Below are 22,148 nucleotides of genomic sequence, written 5' to 3'. Positions count from 1 at the left end.
ACATTAAAGGCTTTCTTGTTAAACAAGCGTAAAGAAGCTGCAAGCCGCGCGTCTGAGTTTTTCAATCGTGACTTTATACATTCGAAAGTCAGCGGCAAAATAGGATACAGCAATATATAAAATAGAATATAACAATATATCTGCTTTTCCAGCACCAATGCGGTTGGAATTACAAGTAGGCCGGCAGTCTTATCTCGGCTTATCGCCGGGTTTAAGGATAGACGTGATACGATTTTATGTTTTATTTATCCGGTATGCAGATCGCGCGTTCGATGTCTTGTTGGAGACGACGAGTCGCTCCGGTCACCGAATACGCGCTGAGAATACGAGAAGCAAAATTCGTCCAGGCCGGCCACGCGCTCCTGCAGAAACACAGAACACGCGTATCAGATTGGAATCTTTTTATCTCGCGCCCACCGTCGTCGTGCGGCGTCTATAAAGCGATACGCAGCAGATGTGTGAGCTTTCGTCGGCGACCGGTTATAACGTAGCACCCTTGCGAGACTTCTTTAATGGTCGCTCGTAAAACCAGATCTCGGCGTCGTTTCGTCTCCAAGTAGAATCATTGTAGACCGTTGTCGCGCGCGTGTTACCATGGCGGTTTCATCCAATTTGGCCGAGAGCGATCGTTGTCCCGAGAATATATTTTTTCGGTGAATTTCTCGTGGTACGCGTTACGGCGAATTTATCTCTGCTTCTGTCTTGATCGAACGCGAATATCTAGTGCAGAGATAACATTTCGCGGAAACAAAACCGCGCGATGTTCTGCGACTGCTTCCCGACGCGCCTCGTTGCGAATCGCTCGCCCAATTATGCCCGAGCCGAGCATTATTTCGCGCGAATCGAAGCCGTTCGGAGCCCGTAAGTGGAACGGATATCCGTGGCGCGTCGTCGAAAGCGTTGTACGGAAAGCGTTGGAGGGAACAAAAAAAACTCAAGAAAAGAGCCCGAAGAGTTTGCTCTTCGTGCGCCGCCGTGTTCCGCTTCTTAATTACGCGTGTGCGGTTTCATCGTTGCCGCTTCCATTCATAGCAATTTTCTCGTGGGCGAGTGTGTCGTAATGGCGGTCTCGTTAATGCCGCGTGCGATTTGATACGATTGAAATTTGCGCGATCCCTCTGCCAAGACGATAATCGTGCTCGATACGATAACGAGGACTCGCCTCTCTCTGGTTGCACGTGTTAATTTAACGGTACCTGCACGAACAGCGGATTCCGGAAACGCGATACGATTGCTTACTAACGCAAATAAAATTCGATGCCTCGGTGAGTTTGATCATATTTGTGTGCGCTGGAGTTCCGAGTGGAAGCCAGTGAACAAGTCGGAGACAAACCGGTAGCTCCATAGAAGGTTTTCCCAGCGATTGACCAGAGAAAATAGCGTACGCTCACGTGTGCCGTCATCGTGTCCACTGTCACGGTCGGAAAGATTACAACAACGCTCCTCACGATGGCGCGATCTAAAGAGCTCTAACCGACAAGATAAAATAATGACTTGGGCGGGAAGTGTATTTCCTACAGCCCACACGAAAGTGCTCGGAGACCGCTTAAGGGGGGAGCCTGCTTTAGAACGCTGAAAATAAGGTATATTTTACGAATTGTTTTTGGAGAAACTATACAGCGGATCATTATAAAACTTTGATGCATTTATTGGTACATGTTTAAAGATAAACAAAATTATTTTTTTATTTGAATATATCGCCTGTAGAGGTCGTCCTGGAGAAATCTTAGTGCAGCCGCGTCGCCGGCATTGCAAATTGGTGAGCATTCTCCTGCCTCCAAATTTCGTCTAAACTGAAAAATTGAAATGTGTTCTCGTTATTTATGAATTCCCATCGTCGATGAACCAAAGAGAGAAGAAAAAAGTTGAAAAGTGCCAAAATGGTGGAGCTTAGAACACAAAAGTACGATTTTTAGGCAAAGTTGTTGAACTTTTTCATGCAAAAGTAATTGTTTAACTTAATGTTTTTATGAATATTAAAGGTTCATCGACGATGGGAATTCATAAATAACGAGAAAATATTTCAATTTTTCAGTTTGGATGAAATTTGGAGGCGGGAGAATGCTCGCCAATTTACAATGCCGGCTGCACTAAGATGCCTCCAGGACGACCTCTACAGGCGATATATTCAAATCAAAAAATAACTTTTTTTATCTTTAAACATGTACTAATAAATGCATCAAAGTTTTATAATGATCCGCTGTATAGTTTCTCCAAAAAAAAATTCGTAAAATTATACCTTATTTTCAACGTTCTAAAGCAGGTTCCCCCCTTAAGATTTCGGGAGTAACGTTCTTTCTACGTTCAATAAACATGTACAACGCGTGCAAGTTACGTTATTATGCTCGCATGTGCCAAGTCTGCTATCAGTACAAGGTCATCGGTGCCGCTACATCAAGGTAGCGTGCGTTATTGTCGATTGGTTTCCTAGGCAGCTCAACTTCTCGGAAATATCGCCTCGGACACCCTATATCGTCGCAAAAACCGTCTCAATAAACGCACGCGCGCGACACCGATCCATGACCCACGGAACCATCCCCACAACCCTCGTGTCTCCCTGCCGACACTGCCCTTAGCTTCTAAGCGAAGGGTCCGCGGTCTCACGCGAGTCTGTCTAATGCAGGATGACCTAAGCGCGCTAACGGCTACCGGCGTAACGAGTACGACGGGCGGTATCAGTCCGCTTCGTGCCTCGGGCGGAAACGCGTCGTCACCGTGGACGTCGCTCCCGTTCTATTTTTCTTCCCGACAGTCATTTACGCTGCGTCGCGTCGCGCGAGTCACGCCACTGACGATCGTGATCATCAAACGGGCGCGGCGAGATCGTCGATCGAGGCTCGCGTGATCCGCGCGGGCGCGCAAGTCGACGAGGGTGGAGAGGGAGAAAGAGAGCGAAAGAGAAAAGGAAAGAAAGAAAGAGGAAGAGAGGGTTCAAGTGTAACGTTTTCCGCAGCGAACGCACGTGCGTCCCGACGCACGTGTCGAACGGCGGCAGCGGTTCAGTGCGTCGCGTCGAACGGTGTAAACAATGTCGACAAATCGCGGCGCGTTGTTGACGTAGTGGTGGCAAGCAGCAACAGCAGCGGTGCGAAAGGACGTTGCCATCGCGCGTCGCGCCGTGGCGAAGCGGCGAGAAGCGACGCGACGCGACGCTCGAGCATGGTGTAAGGGACAATTCAATTCTGCTTGGGCTGCGGGATCATGGAGTTCGAGCTGGACGGCAGCCTCAAGGAATGGGCGAAGGACAAGCCCCTGAGCATCCTGCAGCTCGACCCTGCTGATCGTGCAGTGTTACGAATCGCTGGTGAGTAGCTTACACTGATTGTCGCATGTCTGCGAAGACCGATTGATGGATATTCCATGGATTATTCGGGGATGTCCAAGTGCTGAGCGACATACTCGGCGATAATGCGTGTATCTATCTGTCCGCAATTCAACAAATGATGAAGAAAGTTGTGAGATTTGTAAACTGTACATACCTGCGTGTGTGTCTGACAAGGAAAGGTTTTTAGGTGTTACACTCGGATTTCAAAAATTTTTTGCACGCAGGTAGGGAGGTCCCCAAATAGAAGAAAAATTATAAAAGTAGCGGCCCAAATGCACATTTGCGCGCTATGTGCGCAATTTTCGATGTTAGGTTAATTACTCAAAAATGCTATTTCCAATCGAATTCTTTACATTTTTTGTTTCACCTAATGCACAACGCTTTAAAAAGAAATCAAAACCAAAATTAAAACTGAAAGAATTAAAAACCTCCCTTGACCAGATCTTTTATGTCCTCGTTATGGATTCTGATCAAATCTATTTAAAGTCGCATACAATAAATCACGCAGAAAGAGCGAACTACGATTTGCGCAATGTACAATTATTCCAAATTGTGTGCATTGGCGGTTGCAGTAAAAAATTAAAAAAGTTACGATGCAAATACCATTTTTGAGCAATGGGCCTTTTATACGCACTGTGCTCGCGCGGCACGAGATTACATTAGACGCTCGTATTTTCTAAACACACACACGCACACAGAAGCACATACGCGCACGCACACACACACACACACACAAAATTATTCAAAGCAATATAAATGTGCATTAGGTGAAATAAAAAATGTAAAGAATTCGATTGGAAATAGCATTTTTGAGTAATTAACCTAACATCGAAAATTGCGCACGTAGCGCGCAAATATGCATTTGGGCCGCTACTTTTATTTTTTTTCTTCTATTTGGGGACCTCCCTACCTGCGTGCAAAAACTTTTTGAAATCCGAGTGTAACACCTAAAAACCTTCCCTTGTGAGTGATCAACACAAAGCCGGAGTAAGTTTTTATGGTCCAGCCGGTAGTGATCAGGCTGCTTCGAAGATGATTGCGCCCACGTTTTATCCGAGTCTAACATAACCGTCTATTATAGGAGCTAACTCGATCTAATGCAACTATATGTCGTCTCATGTCAAAGCGATGCCGTGATTTCATTCGTTTGATGCGAGGCAAAGATCGTGGCATAAAACCTTCGTAATCGCCATGCTTCAGCACATTCTTAGAGTCTCGTAGAAGTAATACACTTGAGGCAGGCCGGAACTCGCCGTAAGAGCAGCTGGACTCGCCACGCCACTCTATTGGCTTCGGCACTCGCGCGGCACGAATGCGCGCTGAATCTGTGAAATTTAGAGATGCTGCCAAATGTCGCTGATTCATCCTGATGCGCTCGCGCGCTCGCCGCGGCATACTTTCGTCGGATTGTTAACAACATTGACACTCCCGCTCTCGCGGCTATTTTGGCCGGTGGTTATTTACTTTCCGCGCCGGTAAATATAGCGGACGCATTAGCAAGTGCACGGTCGTTCGCAGCTCTTTTCGGCGTAACACAGTGTGAAGCATTGTTCCAATCTTCCAGCCGAACGACAGGAACGAAACGTCGACTCTAGCTCGGTGTATCGTAAACATCCGTGAATGTGTCGGATCGACCCGCGTGAAATTCACGTGTGACGTCTCATTCGATGTTAAATATTAACTTTGTTGACGTTAAAGTGGTTTGAAAATGGAAGTAAGCAGCCTCGTTTGATAATCGGAAGACCGATTAGCAAAATATCAAAATAATAAACGAATAAATAATTGTAAATAATTTTATATTGTTTCCTGGGAACAAATATGGATTCGGCAGATATTGACAAGTAGGATTTCAAATTCGTGTCTTCTGTTGTAGGTATTTCACGACTCATTGTCGGCGCCATGTAGATTTACATAAAGTAACGTTCTTGCGCTGCGAGATAAAGTTCAATTAACACCTACTCGGACTTCATCTTGTGAGCTTTAACGTAATCCGATGCTGCGGGCACGTCGACGCCCGATCGCGCCGGTCGTATCGTTCGCATGTAAATTCCTCTCCCACGAGCCTGCGATCTCTTCCTGCATCCAGACATCGTCCCTCGTCACTGCTGTCAGCTACCGTTATCATTCATTGAATGTTCGTCACTCCTTTCCCGTTCGCGGAAAGACACGTAACTAAATACTCGAATGAGTGAGTCAGAGATAAGAGCGCACTCCCTTTTGACACAGAAGTCATCTGTTCAGATCACACTTTCTTATTAAGGTACAAGTTGTTATCGTTTTCCGTGTATGATATGTTCAATGATATCTATAATTTACATATTATTATTAATATAATACACTTTTAATTATCAAGTATCAAATCAAAGTGTAATGTCAAAAACGTAGTTACAAAACTATGCGCGGGACATTTGGATCGTCTGCCACTCCGATTCTTTACTCCGCGCTGTCACATTATTGCTCTGATTGATGAAGATTGTCGATCAACGGTGATCTCCGTGGCAGCGTGACGTAACAGAGACCGCTTCGTACCCCGAATTCAATTGTACGACCACGCTTTCTGACGATTCTGCTCCTCTGCCATCAACGTTATCCCGGAGATGATTAGGGTCACGTCAAAAATAATGGATGATGTTAATAGCCCGCTATTCTAACAGCCGGATCACGGTGGTCGACCAGGTGCATAAAAGGTACTGGGCGTTACCTTCGGACATTCAAAAATGACATAATAACGTGGCAACCCTGTTGTCGGCCACCTTGATCTCGTAGCGTGAGGCTAACGATCTGTAAATAGACAGCGCTGTACAAACAAGCGAACGGTCATTCTCTCCAGAACACGTAAATGTTTCCCTAAATTTCCAAGCAATTAAAAGACGATACGAATGACTTCAAGTGAGATTTGACTGCCGCGCGGTACTTCTCTTCCACTTTCTTGAGCGAGAATGTTTTCCTCGAAGATCTCCAAATGATGCGGTGCTATATTTCAGGTTGTTGAGGACGTTGAAGAATGAGTCATCCCTATGAATGCCGTTAAGTTGTAGCGCAACGACCATCGCGTGTATACTGTGACACCACTTGTCGCGGCCGATCTTCGATGAGGGGTGCCGATGAGAGCAGAAACCCGAGATTATTCTGTAAATATCGAGTTGCGCGTCAGAGATCGCCTTACCGCGATAATTTTTTCACGAGCTCTTCTCTTCCCCGGTCGCTCTTCCCGTCCGCGGGTTACGCGCCTCCAGACTCCTCTGATTATTATCTGTCTCGGAACGCGCACGATGACGCCACGTGGGTGTCAGTAGTCTTCATTATTCAGGAGCCTGGACAAAAACAGACTTTTTGCCGAGCCTGAACAAGCGGCGCTTTAAAACCTGAATAATAGCCGAGATTTGCATAGCGGAAGCGAGTTTGCATGATTCTTTTTCGCAACATTCTCTCGTGTTAAGATTCCTTATCACGGATCTACAATTCGGTTCAATTCGCGTCAGTTGGCGCGCGCAGCCTCAATATGATCCGCATCAAGTGCAATGTGTATTATAAGAACCTGCGTATCAATCGCGAATCTGCTCGTCCGTATTAATGATCCATGGCAATTTAAGTTTGTTATGCGCTATTAGTCATGAGGTGGCCGGTGCAGCATTTTGTACATAGCACTCCATTTGTGTAGCGATGACGCGAACAGGAACTACCTGTCATTGTTGCGTAACTGAATCGCGACGTGTCTAGCGATGGCATCGGTACTCGTATCATTTATTAACTTCATCTCGACCGGAAATCGCCTCTCAATCGTTGTTGCAACCACTTCGTAACGTCAGACTTTAATATAAAAATTATTACATTACAGTGATTCTTGGCGGAAAGCCTTCATAAACTTGACGCAAAGTTGAAAACATGTTTATCATAATATTACCATTTATAATCTGAAACAATATTAATCTTCGATACGGTAGAACAGCAAGACTACTAAAACATCCTGCATCAAGATCACCAAATAATTCCTCAAATGATCAACTACATGCAGTAAGTCTCACGATGACGTCTACTGTTTAGCGTGGCTTTACTAGGTTTACTTTACGGATTAATTTCTCAAGCTGTTGACAATGATTCCGTTTTTGTGCACCGGTCGAGCTGGTTGGGATCGCTGTACCTCTGTGGGAAGTAGGGACAGGCTAGGTCAGTTCACGGGTGCCGCGACCGTGGAGGCGGCAACAGGTGCTCTCGGGTCACGGTTCGATGGCCGGCTATACGCCATCAGCCGCCTCTTCGTTCGCCTCTCTGGCTGATGCCTACGGTTAGCGATATGCCCGTTGCGTTCTCCACTTTTAATTACCGCCAGCTGGACGATTCTTCCCCATGAGGGCACGGAAAGCCATTTTGCGATTAGTCTCGTGCGACATGAAGCTTTCGTGATGTAACGAAGCTCGCCGGAAGACACTTTAGTAATCTCGTTATTTATTGCAACACGACAGATTTAATTAGATGGAACATAGTTATAGTTTCTAATGGATTAAGAAGATGTCAATTCCAGACTGTGCGCCGACTGTCTCCGAATAAAAGCAAACGGACACCCGGGGGTACCCGGGTAAACCCAGAGCACGCTTGTTTGGACGCACAGGCTCCTTTTCGTAGTTTTCATTTGAGCGCGCAGACTAAACGTACACGTTTTCGTGCCCATTCATTCGCTGAGCAATTTAACCGGCGGTTTAAGCAGCTCGCGAACACACACGGAGGCCCAACGTAAATTTAAACGGCGGGTAATGATTACCCTTGGGTGGCGCGCAGCTTTTCGCGTTGTTCCATGGGATATCTCGAGGTTCCCCGTCGTGGCTCTCTATCGCACTCTCGCCCTGGCTCATTTTTTGCGAAAAACGAGGAATAGGAGTCGATGCTCACCATTAACTATCTGCATAATTCGCGCATTAGTTCAAATTTCGCACCAGCGCTTGCATGCAGACTATTTTGAAATTTGGAAATTTTGTGTCATGCAGATGTTTTAAGAAACACCTTTGGCTACTTTTTGTTCCTTTTGAGATGTAAATGATACTGTGGAATATCGCTTGGTCGAGCTAGATTCGCATGTTCCCTCGTGGTATTAGTTGCTATGTAAATGCCATATACCTGTTACGTATCTGTTGATACAAAGAGTGCTCATTCTGGTTCACTTACATATATCGGTACGCGTACATTATAATTATTCTTGTAATATAATAAGCATGACTTGAGAAAAAGTACAAATAGTTTTGTTTTATTAAAATTTCTATGACTTATTTATTTAAGGGAGATTTTTTTCAAAATAACGATTACGTTGGTAAAATATTTGATCGAGCATTATATTATCTTTGTGTGGACAAATTAAAAAATAATTAACAGTTATCTCATTTGAATACGCGAGCATATTAATACAGTACAAATGGTGTATATCATAAGGCTGTGTCAAAGTAGCGAAAAATTTTCCTCGGAATACCGTTATAAAGAAGCCGCTAGTCGGACGAGTAAACTCGACTAATAAATGTGAGAATCTATTTGAATGTCGATTGTCGTCTGTTTGTCGATTCAAAGATGAAAATTCCAACATAAATGTAATTAAAATCACACGTTTAATTTTTATATTGTAATTTATATGGGCATAATATTCGCGATAGATCTACCTTACCGTCGGGAGATAGCGAAATACTACGAGTACGGTGCATCCATCCCATCGATATCGTTTTACCACACCTTAGTATCGCTATCATATGGTAGCCGTTGGTACTCTGAATTCTTTTAGTCTGACAAATGTTTTTGAAAATTATTGCAGGATTATTTTTATATTGCATTTTCTCTTTTTTTCTTCCTAAGAGTAAAAAGAACGGAAACTTTTTGGATAGGAGGTATGATTAGTTAGTCACGAAACACTCTCGATATCGGCATAAACGTGACAATTGTCTTGTGCCTCGATATTCAGAGTCTTAAGATGCTTTGCACGTGATATGTGATAAAACACGCGCGAGAGCAACGCTTGAGTCGTGATTGGAAGTACAATGTTCATAATCTGCATAAATATACTTCACTATACGCATGTCAATGATTTTACAGTTCGATTTTGCACGTTTTTACTCGCAAATTTACTCGATTTGATATAAATGCATTCATTTCGAAAATGTCACAATTTAAAAAAAGAAATTATTTAAATATTTAAAATAGAGAGATATACGTTCAAAATACGATTTATTCTTGAAAATACAGGAAATTATTGAAAACTTACCTTGTAAAATATTTTCCAATTTTACTCGCATTTTCTTCAGATTAACAATTAACTTTTATCAGTATCTAACACTTGTAAAATATTGCACGTTTCAAAGCTTCAATTGGTTTTACACTCGCGTATATAAGTACCATAAATAGCACATAAGTTTTGGGAATTATATCTATCAATGTATTGTTTTTTCGATAATTAACATTGGCAACGAATTGAGATAATCGGTGTCCGACACGAGACTGATTTCATACAGGGGAAGTGATGTATTTATATGTTTGGAATAATCTTGGTCTCCATCGTTGTACAGTTAGGAATGCCAGTTAAAGCTGCTGGCCAACTACATAAAACGCGAGTAAATTGTAAAAAAGCCCGCTACCATGGTGTCATGGCTACATTGAGCAGCTGACCTGAAAATGTGCGAACTTATCGGTGCTGCATCCGCATTTCTTTACTTAAACATCTCAATGTAATTTGATTCAAATTGCTTCGGTCATTTCGAATCCGCAAAACAATTCAATAGAGATAACAATGCTTGAAAGAAAAATAACAAAATTATTAATGTGAACTAAAGATCCTCTTCCGAGTCGAGCATCTATTTCAGTCCAAGCATTAACGTGCAATCTCATGATGACGATTTTGCCCTTTACCCTTGCGGCCACGAAAGGCATCAGTGGCTGATCAAATTTAAGCATCCCTAGGCACGCATACTGCCGAGGGTTACGTGGCTGCGAGAAATAACGCGTGACCCCACCGAGGAGATTTGACCAGCGTTCTCCTGCTCCCGAACGCGTGTGGAATAGTCTGGACGCGGGTTTCTGGGTGGGGTGCATGAGAGACGACCGGTGCTCTAAATAGTAGTGGTAGCCCCACGTGTGTTGTCCACTTGACCGCGAGTGCTCCTCCCGATCGGGCTCTAGAGCATCATTAGGGGCCGAATAATCGGGCGTGAATGCCTCAATGATGACGCCCGTTATGATACAAATACGATCGGCTCTCCTGACGAGCATCGTTCGAGGAAGCGCGAGTGTGAATAATGCACGCTGAAAGTGCACAGCTTGTTGCATGCATCCTTATAAACGGTACCGAATCTGCGACCACGTCACCCCGCGGTGCTTCTAAAAATATACATATAACGGAACACAAAAGTGCGATAAATCGATTGATTTATCATGCTTTCGGCTCTTCGAGATTGCAAATTTGTTTCCGCGTTTGCGCTATCGAGGCTTCTGCTTGAAAATCATCGCATCATGCCGCCCGGGGTCACTCGAACGTTTCACCGCGAGGAACAGCTCTCCCGATCGCGCGAAAATAACGTATCCCCGATCCGGAGGAAGAGAGAACGGGGAGGGCGAAAATCCGCGACTTCCGTAAATCCGCGCGTACCCCTGCGGGTTCGTGACCTGCCTTACTGGCGCCTTCGACGTGTGGCTGTTCTCCACGGCGTTGCACCGGCACGAGGAGGCACGTTCCTCATCCTCCCGTACCTCCATCCTGTCTCTTCTCTTTTCTTCTCTTCTCTCCTCTCTTGCTCCACATCTCGTGCTCCCCTCCGCGGTCCGTGGCTCTTCGTCTCCTTCGTCTTTCGCAGGAGGAAGCGAGCAGGACCGCGATCGTGGGGAACCGACGGGTCGAGCTAGCGGGAAGCGGTGAGGACGATCGTCGGCGGCGCGGCGAACTTAGGGACGGTAGAGGAAAGCAGGTTGAGGAGGGGAGGGCCGAGGCCCGCTTCTCGGATCTCTCTCTCTCTCTCTCTCTCGAGGGAGAGCCGGCCGGGTGGGCGGCAGTTGTCCAGGCGTCGGCAGTCTGCGTTCCGAGGCGACGTGGCCTGCACGGCGGAGCGACATACCGCGTCCTCTCCAATTCTCAGTGCGCTCTTTTCTCTCTCTGTCTCTCTCTTGTTCTCTTCTTTTCCTCCTTCCTCCTCGTCTCTCTTTGTCTTTTCGTCTCTCTGCCTCCGTTCCCTCTCTCTTTCTCCCACTTCGTCCGCGTGTCCCTGTGCTCCTCTCGTCGCTACCGCCTCCGTCCTTGCGCCTGACTCTATTTCTCCCTCTCCCTCTCCTTCTCTCTCTTTCTCCGTCTCTCTGATTTTTCTCTCTCTATCTTTTCTCCTTGTCGCTCCAGCACCTGGCTCGCGACGCGACTCTCCGCTCCGGATACTCGACGACTTCGTCGTCAACGCGCCACCGCTGTCGCCGTCGTCTTCGTGGTCGTCGTCGCGATACATACACACGCACGCTCTCCGCGAGAGAAGGAATTCGCAGTGCCACGTTTCGAGGCGCCCGGTCGTCGCCGTGTCGCCGTGCAGCGCGCGTGTGTCCGCGCGGTACGAGGAGTAGTGAACTGTACTCGCGCGCCGGACGATGCGGAGAGCAAGCAGGCAGCGGTCGCTCGCTCGTGTTTCCGACCTGGTGTGTCTCCGTTCTCGCGGGTGTCAGTGACATTATTCTAGTCTAGTAGGTATCCAGCGGCCTAGAGCGACCGCGGGTAACGATCCGACGCGGAGTCCTCGCGGTACCGTTCCCCGGACGCGGTAAACGCTGACGTTCCCTCGACTCCGCGCTAACCGATCATGTGTTCGCGTTATCGCTCACGATAGGCGTTACTTTGGCGTTTACGGTATTCGAGGTACGCAGTTGCGCACCCAATGGCTTCCTGATGGCGCGAGGATTCCGCTCGCGGTTCACGCGTGTACGGAGAGAGCCGCGATTTTAATGAACCGTTGCAAGGATTCGCATTCGCGTTGGATACGTGCAATTTTGGAATTCTGTGTTGCGGACATGCGAAAATATTGTTGACTTGTGTGTTCGTGTGCGCCCGGGGAGAACGCGGCGTGAGATGAACTGCATTTTTCCGCGTTTCACGCAACGCCGAGAACGAAATTTATTATTTCGATACGTATCGATTTTAGTTCTCGATTTATTTTTTATCGCTCGTCGGGCGATACGCCTCCAGCTGTGTTATGCCATCGGAATAATTCTAATCTACACGAAAGTATCCCGAACGGCGTGGCAGCGCCAGGCGTCCGTTTGAGTCACACGGACCTCGTAATCACGGCGGTTCCAACACTCCCTCCTCTCTTTTGCCTTCTCTTTCCCTCCTTCTCTCTCTTGAACGATATATCGATGTATCAATGAGTACGCCTCTTCTTTCTCATGCCGCGACTTTTCTGCTTGTTTATCATCGTTATCGCTTGCGCGTGTTCGGTGTACCTGTTATCTGCTCAAAATGTTTCATTGACACCAAGAACGTGATACGGACTTTTAAGTTATTGCACGTCTTACGTGTCGCATATACGGCTTACGTAGAACTTATCGGATATCGTAGAAATCGATGAAACAAAGGATTCTTTGAAGGAGACACAATGTACGTCAGAATTAATTTCGACTTTTAATCTCGAAATCTCCGTTTCGCCAAGACATTTCACGCCAGGTATTCAAGATACCGAGTGCTCGATACACCGACTTGCTTGGTTAAATCATTTTCACACTTTGCACCCATCTGACAACGCACGTAAATGTATGTTCCGACTATTGAAGATTCAACAATAACGTCATTCGATATATCGTCGATATCAGTCAAGCGTGTTTATCTGCTATTTTATCGGTGCCGCATAATCCGTATAAATACGAGATGGCAGATATCGCGCGAGATAAGAACACAATTAATTTGCCTATAGTTTGCTTTACAACCAGTAGAAAAACGATCGCACGGATGATATAGTGAGCGCTGATCGTTTTCGAAGTGCTCGAGGATTTATACGTGTGTCGCGTCTTACTTTCGTCAGTAGCGTGCTTTGGAGTTTCCCCCGAGTTCCAGACAGATAGATCGCTGTGGGATAAGAAGAAAGTCGTTTTTATCAAGTGCGGCGATTACGTAATGGACGTCGAGAGCGAGGAATCGAGCAAATCGACAAGCCGCACGACAAAACTGGTCGAGGCGACGTGCACGAGAGCACATACACAACGCGTTTACTCACGCGCCGACTCGAGCGTGCGCGACTTCTTAATTTGGTTGGATCGCGAAACTTTTACTCGACTTGGTTCTGCCTAGTGCAACAACCGCCGTCAATTTGCGCGAAAAAAAATCAGAATAGTCGTAATCTTAATGTGTCTTGAGACGCTCGGTTATTCAGTGAAACGACAGTGAAAATTATACATTTTGGGGTCTCGTATATTATCAGTGAAAAACGTAAATATTTTATTTTTTATATTGAGTTAGACAAAAAGTTTGATTCTATTTTTGCATCAAATTGTACTTTGTTGCATTCAGTAGAACAATATTATTTATCAATCAAAAAATAGATAAAGATTATTTATCAGGTAATCACCAACGTCTTCTATGATCAGACATTTTGTCTCTATGATATAGACATTATCAACATTGCAACTGTATTACGTATATGTGGCATCAAGTTATTGAAAATCGAACCGAACTTTCTGACTGACCCAATACTTATATAAAAGAATAAAATAAGATCGGTCAACAGATATATATATATTTTCGTGTCTATTTAGGTGATTCAGAATAGTGACCGATTTTGTCTCGTTAATTTGTCTCACTCACTTAATTTCCGAGAAAGCATTGCCTCTAAATTCACTTGAATCCCTTAATACGGCACAAGGTCGTGCATGAAAGTCCTTTGCTGTATTATTACCATTATCCATCTTTTGTAACAGAATTACTCATCAAACCTCATTCTCCACCTTGACGCGTTACGAGAGAGACTCGCTTTTCCTTTCTACCTGTTATTCTACCCACAGCCAAGCAGCTGTCACTTTTTTCAACGCACTGCAACGCTTTAAGCTGAATGCAAATTGTCGTAAATGACGTCTCCTCGCGCTCTCGCGGGTGATTGTGTTCGACGAGATGAAATCATTCTCGGTTGTTTTCTCGACTGCCCCTCGCTGCGGGCGAACGTGAACTCATCGTCTCCTGGTAAATGATACTTCAGTGGAAGGAGCGAACAACGTTGAAGACGGTTGCAACGACTAAAATGCCCGTATACGGCCAACTTGCGGAGACGAATTCGCGGATTCGGATTGCATCGTCGACACGCGATTCGAGAGATGTTATCCGATTGTGGGCGGACTCGTCTAGGCAAATACAGGTGGGGCCCGTTTGGTTTCGGGCCTAAACACGCGCGAACCGGTCTGTTCCTCGAAACTAAATTCGGCTGGTCTAAACGAGTTTTTCCTTTCTTGGTAGCGCCAGCAGGTAGGATTCACTTTTCATGACGCGATAGGAATCTTGTTGTTTTTGGCAGCGGAGACGATTCTGTCCGAATTTTCAGGACACAATGCACGTGAGATGCATATTGAAATATGTGACTTGACAACAGAATCTTGTTTTGTTCATAAAAAAAGATAAATAGGTATTGGGCGGAGGAGAAATGTCGGAAAAAATCTAAATTTATTAAGCTGCATATTCAGTTTTTGCCCCTCGATTTGATCATCCTCGGTCTGAACACTTGTTCGTTCGGAATTAGAATAAACGTGATTTCTCCCATGCTTATTGGATGTCGGGCGATCGCATTGTGATCGGTGCATGTTCGTGTAAATTACGCCTCCGCCGGCGCGGCGTGCGGAAACTCGCAACCTGCTCTCGGTATAGCTCGTGACATCCGTGCGAACAGCGTCGTTATCTCGCGTTAGCCCACGTACTTCGCAGCTGGCGCAGCCTTTTAAGGGTCGGTTGCCACCGAAGGTTCCCTTTATTACTTTGCACTCTTTTTTATGAACGTTCCAAAGTGAAGTGCCTGGTTTGTCGATCGTTCGCTCACTGATTTCCATCCAGTGCTCTCGTTTATTCCACGAGTTTTCCCAAATGTAACATTAAATCCACAATTAAGGGGAACGGTTTCTGTTCACATTCATCTAGTCACAGTACTCGCGTCTTTTACGGCAGACGCGTCAAAGTTACTTTGGGAAGCGATGCGTTTGTTCTCTGTCAACATTCCGCCTACCTGGGCTTCGAAATCGATTCCTCATTACCTTAATCGTCCTCGTCGCTTGTCTCGCACGTACGACTCGTCCTACGAGCCAACGCCCTGCAAGGGTACCATGGTCGAGCGAGCTACGCGTGCCACGATGGGGAACACCTGAATATGCGTCACGCGGATCGATTATGTAGGCAGAAAGTGTGGAATTAGAGTCGCAAGAAATAGAGGGAGACAGAATGAGAGCGTGTGCGCCGCACTTTTTCGTAATCCACGTAGGGCGCGCGGCTTGATTAGCCTCGACGGGTTCCGGAGGGCCCCGGAGTCGTCCCCTTCAAGGTTAATCGCGGAGGGAGTCACCGCGCGGAGGGCCTCGGGAGTAGTGGGCCGAGATCGACTGCGGACCCGTTATGCGACTTGGCGCAAGAATGCCGCCGAGCCGGCCTCCGTATAGCCCGCGTTATGCCGCTCGCGATACGAGCGCGTGCCTTCCTCTCTTTCGCTGGTTCCTCCTTGTTCCGACGAGGAATGTGCTCGTGGAGCCTTGCTCTCGAATTTCGATGAGGTTTGATGAGAGTTTGACCGAACGGAATTTTGATGTACCTTTTTATCCGCGGAGTTCAGATTGTCGACGTTGCGATGGAACTTTTCTTCACGGAATCGAATCGGGAACACGCGGCATTCCGCTGTGCGCGAATAACGCACAACGCCGACTCGGGAAGATCGTGAAGCAAGCAGCCGCAGGATCGTCGTGGCTTTGCTCTACCGTTTAACGGGTTTGTCTTCGTTAATATCCCATGGTTATATCCACGCGCTTCTTCCGCGCTTCTCGCACGCGATGCGAGATGCTAATGCGTCGGAGATATTAATGCGCACCTCTTTCGCGGGGCAGCCGCCCTCGCGCGGTTCAGCGCACCGGTCATAGTGCTGCTATTGACGGATCCTGTTCGCGGACTTGGTGCATCCGCGTTTTTGGCATACCTCTGCGATCGCGGCGCATGACGCGTGGCTCTGCACGAGCAGCAGGCCATGCTCGTATAAGGCGGACGCGTACTCGAAGATGCGAGAGAGTAAATTTCTCAGAACGCGTGATTCAGCGACATTAACACGGCGGGGACCGTCATCGCTGGTACGCCGTTCGGCGTTTAATGAATTAACAAGGGCTCGTCCATTAGGCGTGTCCCATCGTGTACGGGATCAATTAAAGCCACGTTCACGGGTCAACGAGCGGCGGCAGATACATTCTCCTCGCTTTGAGCTGAAATTGAATTCGGAACGAAAGATGTCTTTAAATAGAATTCAAAGAGAGAGAGAGAAAAAGAGAGACGCAAACTCGGATTTGAATTTCAGTATCAAGTAGGAGTCGAAAAATAATCGCTTTCACGTCGCGATCGCAGTCGGATTCTCGAACAGTCGATTTCTCTGAGAACGGTGCAATTTCACGATAATTATAATTATTTATATATAAATTAATTGGTACCGGCGAGAAACGTTGGCGGAGTCGGTTTCTACGGCGGCGTAATGACGACCGCGTGCGGAATGACCTCACCTAACCGCAAGACGCGTGGCGGTTCGTGTCACTCTGTTTTCTTTCCGTTTCTAATTTTGTGCAGGCAAGAGTGACGACCGTGCACATACATGCATACATATACGTGGTCCGATTGCACGCGGCGACACGCTGCACGAGCGTGTGCTGCTGTTGCAAGTTGTACGTCGAGCGATCGGCCGAGCCGATCATGTATGCGTCTCACTGCCGGCCTGTCGCGACGATGCATTTCTCGTATTCCGCACGTCGCATTCCCATTGTTTCGCAGATCTCTAGTTTTTATTTTCCTTTCATTTCGGGAGAGAGAAAGGGCAACGCGGGCAAGTGGTAACCATCGAACGTCGTCTGGCGGCCTCCACCGCCTCGGCGGCGAATTGGTCCATGACGACCCTCTTCCCGACACACGCACCGACCACGGCGAGCACCCACGTACCCATTCTCCGTTTACCATATGCGGGGAGCCCGATCTCGCGGTTAGGCGCGCTTCCATCGTCGTCTCGAGCCCCGTCGATGCCGGGCGTGTGAGTTGGCGCTCAGTCTCCACGCGGCTCGCGGATCGTCGGTTTGAAAGGGTCGCTCGATCTGTCCGCCGTCTGTCCGATTTCGCTTTCCTACGACCGATCGCGCCGCCGACGTCATTCAACCCGAGGTTCGTGCCGTACTCATTATTCTAGTGCCACGAGCTAGGAAATGAGAATTGCCCGCCGGAGAATTGCTTTGCCCGGCAGTTTAATGAAAGTGACGAAGTCCGATACCGATCGAAAAGCTTTTTAATGAGTAACTTAGTGCAGTGTCTCTTCGCACGATTTGTCCATCAAATTTTCCCTCATCAGTGTCGTTGTTTGCGAATCTAATTTACTTGTCGAGTCTTATAGGAATGTCTTTTGTAGTATGTGATTAGAAATTTTTATTAAATTCGAAAGCTGCAGGAATGGGATTGTTGGATACCTTACGACTTGATCATACTCAATCGCGTTTCATCACGTTGTTGCGGTTACGCTATCCCACCCCGGTTGTTAGTCTAACATGTTGGATGATCGATTACAAATTTGATGGACCGCGTAGGATAATAGTACCTGCTGGTCGGGCGTAACCATGATCGAGTTTCCGAGTCTCCCTTACTTAGGCGTGCATCAAGGCCGTCGATTTCTAATCTAGCACGGACGTATTGATCGATCGTCACTTTTACTCCTACCATTATTACCTCTTTTCCTCCATTGCTTTTGTACAATTTCTTGAATTTTTCACGTTTTTTGCCGTGATTGTCTAACATAGTACATGTCAATAATTCTTTTTCGCGTTACAACAAAACTTAAAGTTACGATAATTATTAAAACTATTGTCAATAAAATATTTCGGTTTAGCAAGTATTTCTGGAATTAACGCGACGTCTTTCAACCGTGAGATTTTCGTTGGTATTAAAAGCTCTCTCCGATCGTGGTTCATCCCGAAATCGCTAATCAAGCTTCCTCATCTAACGTTCTCGAGGGTCTCACTCGCGCATTGCGCATTGTCGTTGCACAGGTTTTCCATCCCCGCGTTGTCACTGACGGCACGCAACGAGTCGGGTATTTTTCGAGAATTCACAAAGTGCCATATAGAAGAGCGAAACGACACAGAGCAGCATTTGCGTACGACGCGCGGTGGATTGGAATCCGACGAGGGAGAGAATCCTTGGCCGATTCCTGACCAGCAGCAGGGTTCGAGAGATCGATTGCGTTCCAGCCGAAGCTGGTGCACGTCGCCCGTGGTAACCCTGCGACGAATAATCGACAGATCTCTCGACGGAGGCTCGCGCGTTGAGCGAGCAAATTCCGGCGTGCTGTCGATCGGCAATAAAACCCCGAACACAGGTCCCCCGAGGACCTGTTCAACGAACGACCGAAACCGAAAATCGAAAGTTCCTTCGAGAGCGTGTACCTCGAGAGGAACAGAAGTTCACGAAAATGTGAGGGATACTCACGTACTCGCGCCAAGATTGGAATCCAGCGAGATATTAAGAGGAGATACCTGGTGGGTGCTTTTTCTTATGAATACCGAATGGTGAAACGCGGCTAGACACGAATAATCGACTGACTCACACGAAGAGGGAAGGGCCGCCGACTGTTATCGGGGCGGCGGAGAACAGTGTCGGTTCCGCGTTCGTGCCGTGAGTGTGTCATGATAGTTTTCCGCGGCCGGGCATGAACGTTGAAACCTGCACCCTCTACTTCGCTGGGACGGCCCGGGGCCCGGAGAAGGACAGGATGTCGACCCAGGCCTACTATAAGGAGCGGCTCGGCTTCGACCCGGCGGACACCGTTGCCGAGCACCAGCGCGAGCAACGCTCCCAGCACGGTTACGAGGAGTCGCTCTCCAAGTTCAAAGGTCAGAGTGCGAACGGATTCCCGGAGGAGAGTCCGGGGTGCAATGGCGTGGTCGGGGAACACCGCGCCGGCAACACCCAGGCTTTCTGGGGCTGCTGGGCGATGTTTATTGAGGCGCACGGTAGGTGCAGGGAGAGAGACAGAGAGTTGGCATGCGGATGCTGGAAATTTTTCGTGAAAGCTCGTTTTTTGTCTTTGTTTCTTTTTTTATATTTGTTCCCTTTTTTATATTTTTGCATTTTTCCCCGTACCCCGTACCCCGGAAATCTTGTCTTCTTCTTCCATGTCCATTCTCGTTTGAATAGCTAAATAGTTTATCTTTCATCTGGTTACTTGAATTTATATAGATTTGGCAAACGAGAAACGTTCTCATCGCGAGATGAACGTGTTTCGGGATTCGATCATTGAATAGTTTGTGCCAAAATGGATGGCCTTTACGATATGCTAATCTTAACATTCTTGCCGGTTTAGGAAATATTCAGAATCGGGTATACATGTACGGAATTCGGTATAATCGACTGTCGAAATTTGCTACTATTGGGTCTAACATTTACAGCGTGTTTGATCGACGTGTTTGAGAAACTTACAAAAAGCAGTTCAAATATAATGAAAATAGCAATTTATATCAAATATCAAAAATGCAAATTTTTCTTTGAAATGATTATTAATCTGGAATAATCATAAGTTTCATAATAATTATAGTTTATCAGTGTTCAAGAGATTTCTACTGTATGTCCAATATAACAAATGTGGTGCGTTTTCGAGTGTTTCTAATTTATAGATGGCAGATTTATAAACTGACACAATCTGTCAATGAGTTTTACTAACTTTATAATAAATTAGTCTACCAGTGCTTCTATCACACGCGAGAGGTGTCGCAAAACTGTTTAATTTTACTCGTGACTATTTGTTTGATAAATGTTTGAGTTATGAGTGTCGCTTTCCTCGCCTTTTTAGCAGCGCCAAGTATATTTTACGTGAGGAATATTCAAACTGTCGCTGTATACGCAACGTAAGTAGGCAGATAACGAAAAGCAGCGGTTCTCTTTTATCGTTTGTCTACTTAGACTAATGCTGTTCAACCTAGATATCTTATCCATTGTCGAATCTTTAAAAAAAATTAAATTACATCTTATTTTCTTTGTGAGCTATTAGTAATAATTAAAAAAAACTTATTTAAATATTGCAATTCTAGGAGGGAAGATAAATGCTGAATGAATTTGTCCAACAAGTAGCAAGAAACATCGTATATTGCGTTTATGTAATTGCGGACCTGTATTCCACGCGTCGTTTATTGCAGCCCACCATTTTACAAGCCAAGTAGACAAACAATAAACAATAGCCCCGTTGATTTTCATAATCTCTGCCCACTCGGATTGCGCATTACAGCGTGTAGAACGCCCAAACGTTGCTTTTCATTTAGCGCAAAAGTAAACGGCCGGAAGGTTCCTACGAATGACGTCAGCGTCGTATCGTTCTCCACGCCGTGATTGATCGCTAATTTATCGTAATTACCGACGTCGCGTCCGGCTGTGGAAATAATTCAATTCGTGACGCAGCCGTTACGTCGTTATCATCTCGGCGACGTTGCTTTCGATATCGCGTATCGTGCCTCTTCGAATTTCTTTTGACGATGCCGACGACGAAGGACGCGTATTATGAAATTGAGAGTCTCCGTCCGCGCATTATGATCTCTCTTGCACGATCTCGGGCGCACCAGGGAACTAAAGCGAGGCAATTACTAACGGAAGCGTAAAATTTACGCGCGTCGTTGCTCGCGAGTGAGCACGATGTATTACAAGCCGAAGATGTCAATCAGGATAGCGAGGCGGTTCTCTTTTATTTCTCTTTTATAGCTTCCTTGAAAGCGCCTTTTCGAAACGATACGTTCACTGGTGATTAATGTCTGGCCATCACAAATGGAGAATGTCGCGCATTCTTGGTTAATATCCTTGGTTATTAAAATTCTGATAAATTGTCATAGAAAAAAGTAATTGGCATTCGCGAATTAATTAAAACGATTTTAAAAATTGATAGCACTTTAATCAACAACAGTGAATGTTCTTGTTATTGAGAAATGAAAAAGACAAATTATCAAAGGCCTGTGTAGTAAAGATTGTACACCAATGTGTGCAACAGGATATAACTGTATGTAATAATACAGGGTGAGGCACCTGAATATCTCGGCTGTTATTGGTGATAGAAAAAAATGTGTCAGACCAAACTTGCATGGTTTCGAGGGACACATAATTTGTTCTAAATAGTTTTTTATTAGGTGGACGCGTAGAGGTCATATGAAGGTCAACTTCGTTTTTGTAAATGGTATGATATGTTTTTTTACGTACCATCTAGTAGAGCGTTTGAAAATGCGCACATTGATCTACGAGTCAAAAGCATTCAAGGTCACTGAAGGCCAACTGCAAGGGAAAATAATTTATTTTATATTGCCTAGAGTTCTCTGCTATTAAAAATACTGTAAACTCAGAAATGAAAAAGTTCTAGCCCTTAGAAATTTTTTCTTTTTCCGCGAAGTTCTGAGTTGTGGTTATCATTATTTTTTATATTGCCTAGAGTTCTCTGCTATTGAAAATACCGTAAATTCAGAAATGAAAAAGTTCTAGCCGTTAGAAATTTTTTCTTTTCCGAGAAGTTCTGAGTTGATGATATAATTATTTTTTCTATTGCCTAGAGTTCTCTGCTATTGAAAATACCGTAAACTCAGAAATGAAAAATTTCTAGCCATT

General features: G+C 45.8%; 1 protein-coding gene across 35 annotated transcripts in view; it reads left to right on the top strand.

Moving 5' to 3' along the window:
* The window catches only part of LOC105281370 (microtubule-actin cross-linking factor 1), a 104,968-nt gene that overhangs the window by 4,932 nt on the left and 77,888 nt on the right, over positions 1 to 22,148 (top strand). For 10 of the 35 annotated variants that reach the window (XM_026968695.1, XM_026968693.1, XM_026968694.1 and 7 more), the window contains exon 2: positions 2,954 to 3,304. The exons of 2 other annotated variants lie outside the window; for them this stretch is intronic. In XM_026968695.1, coding sequence (XP_026824496.1) covers positions 3,202 to 3,304 — 103 coding nt within the window. In that variant the 5' untranslated portion in view covers positions 2,954 to 3,201. Of the gene's footprint in view, positions 1 to 2,953; positions 3,305 to 11,507; positions 12,011 to 18,562; positions 19,406 to 22,148 lie in introns of those variants that run through there. 23 more of the 35 variants (XM_026968674.1, XM_026968685.1, XM_026968661.1 and 20 more) reach the window with 12 other exon arrangements.

Source organism: Ooceraea biroi, chromosome 3 (assembly GCF_003672135.1).
Source record: "Ooceraea biroi isolate clonal line C1 chromosome 3, Obir_v5.4, whole genome shotgun sequence".
NCBI lineage: Eukaryota > Metazoa > Arthropoda > Insecta > Hymenoptera > Formicidae > Ooceraea > Ooceraea biroi.
This window is presented reverse-complemented; position numbering and strand designations above follow the sequence as displayed.